The following is a 2,064-nucleotide window of genomic DNA, read 5'->3' as shown; positions in this document are numbered from 1 at the left end:
GTTAAAAAATCATCACTGTATAAAACAAACAAACAAACAAACAAACAAACAAACAAACAAACAAACAAACAAACAAACAAACAAACAAACACAAACAAACAAACAGCTTTTGTTTTTTAACTATAAGTTTATGTATTGTAGGGCTGAGACTTAAACACATTATTTACAAATAATTAAATATAGAAAATATTTATTACATAATAAAAAAACAGATTATTTTTCCCCACACATTTCTGGCATGTTTTATTTTGAAAAGCCAGACCAGAAGTTGCGTTTCCGTTCAGTGCGGTTACCTTTACGCACAGCCATCGATAAGCCAGTCGGATCCTCTCCCGTCCAGTAACTTCGCCCCCCTCTCCCCCCCTTCTCCCTCCGCCTCAGTTTCTCCTACCTTTGGCACCACCACCTGGGGGGGTCCCGCCGGATCGCTCGCCCGACAGAGGAGCGCCATGACCCGCGTGGTGGTTCAAGGGATGCCGGAGACGGCCGCCGGAGGAGGAGAGATGCTGACCCGGCGGAGGAGCAAAGGCAGGCGGAGGAAGCGCACGGAGTTGTACGGCATCCAGATGTGCTTCGCCGGCGTGCTGCTCGGGCTGGTCGTGGGGCTTCGCTCAGTGGTCCAGAGAGCAGGTGAGGACCACTCTCTTGAAGCCCAGCTTTAGGCTCGTGTCCGTGTTCCTGTTTGAGGGGAACACGGTGTTCGGATGGAGTTTGTGGCGAGCCGGCACATCAGGCTGAGAAGAGAACATTAGATTTTCTTTAAAACTGCCCCCCTCCCCCAAATAAACTTCAAACAGTTACAGAAAATCCTGATATAAAAATGAAACATCTTGTTTTTTTCACTGGAGGTGTTCTAAACAGCACTGGTTATATAAATGTTGCAGCTTAGATCCAAACTCAGTGTAGATGTGAGGGATGTGTTTGGTTCAGCTCTGAGAGCAAAACAACAACAAAATGCCTTCAACATCTGTAACTAATGAACCTCCTGGAAATGGCAGGAGTGTGTGAGCTGCCTGGTGTGTGTTGACTGAATTATTCCACAGAAATCCACAGCAGGCTTTACTACCTGATGTCTGTCATCACAGCAGGCTGAAAATAAATAAATAAAATAAAATAAAAATAAAAAAGAGCAGTGCCAGTTTTGACAGCTGTCATTTTTGGGCATATGCTTTTGACTGGAGAATGCAAATATGCTAATATTGTTTTAGTCAAATAAAATATAAAGTTAAGGATTATTAATCTTATGTAAGGTTTGAATGCTCAGCACACAGAAACAGATTCAGTGCTATCATGATTTTATTGATATGGACATTTATCTCTATCATAAATCAATATACTTAAAATTCTGATGAACAGTAAGTCCGATGTTACTGAACATGATCTTTAAAAGAATTTGCATGGTGTTCTTGATTAAACTAAAAGATGTAAAGTTTGGAAATTAAAAAAATCACAATATACTGTATATATTATAGTATGACCTCAAATTCATATCACGGTATAAATTGGATCCCTTCACAGTAACGGTATACTGTATATCGCGGTAGAAAATTATCATAAAAAGCAAAGATAATATAATTTTTAGAGCATTTGTTTTGCACAAAACTTTAATCTTAATCAAAGCCAGTATTTTTGCTGTAGTGTAAATGAACATAACAGTGTATGAAACAGTATTATTAATGTAAAACTGTTTCAACAACAAACAAAAACATTTTTCTAATTTTCAACAATATCATTATAAAGTCGATGTTATAACCAGTACTTCAAGTAAAATTAGTCATTTAGACATAAAAAAAATTCAGTGTTGCCTAAAATGTTAGTGTGACAGGACCTTAAGGGGCTTAAGCTGCACATAGTCCTGTCATAAAACAATTTCAGATAACTAGAAGTGTTGTGAAGCCAAATAAATGTAATATTGGCCTGCCATACAATGAGCTTCTGCCTGCTGAACTTATCGGCTGCTGCTCTGCTGAGCTCTAATCTTCATCATCAGAGCAGAAGCCGACTTTATGCTACATTAGCAAGATGGATTTATGACTGAAAGAACGTCCACGTCTTATATATATA

At 38.9% G+C, this 2,064-nt stretch overlaps 1 protein-coding gene across 1 annotated transcript in view; it reads left to right on the top strand.

Moving 5' to 3' along the window:
- Positions 1 to 296: 296 nt before the first annotated feature.
- Positions 297 to 2,064, top strand: part of LOC106537269 (sodium/potassium/calcium exchanger 3) — a gene marked incomplete at its 3' end in the record, with an annotated part of 22,921 nt that continues 21,153 nt past the window's right edge. The window contains 1 exon segment of the mRNA XM_014034657.1: positions 297 to 630. Within this exon segment, the coding sequence (XP_013890111.1) occupies positions 450 to 630 (181 nt within the window).

This window comes from Austrofundulus limnaeus, unplaced genomic scaffold, assembly GCF_001266775.1.
Source record: "Austrofundulus limnaeus strain Quisiro unplaced genomic scaffold, Austrofundulus_limnaeus-1.0 Scaffold2220, whole genome shotgun sequence".
NCBI lineage: Eukaryota > Metazoa > Chordata > Actinopteri > Cyprinodontiformes > Rivulidae > Austrofundulus > Austrofundulus limnaeus.
This window is presented reverse-complemented; position numbering and strand designations above follow the sequence as displayed.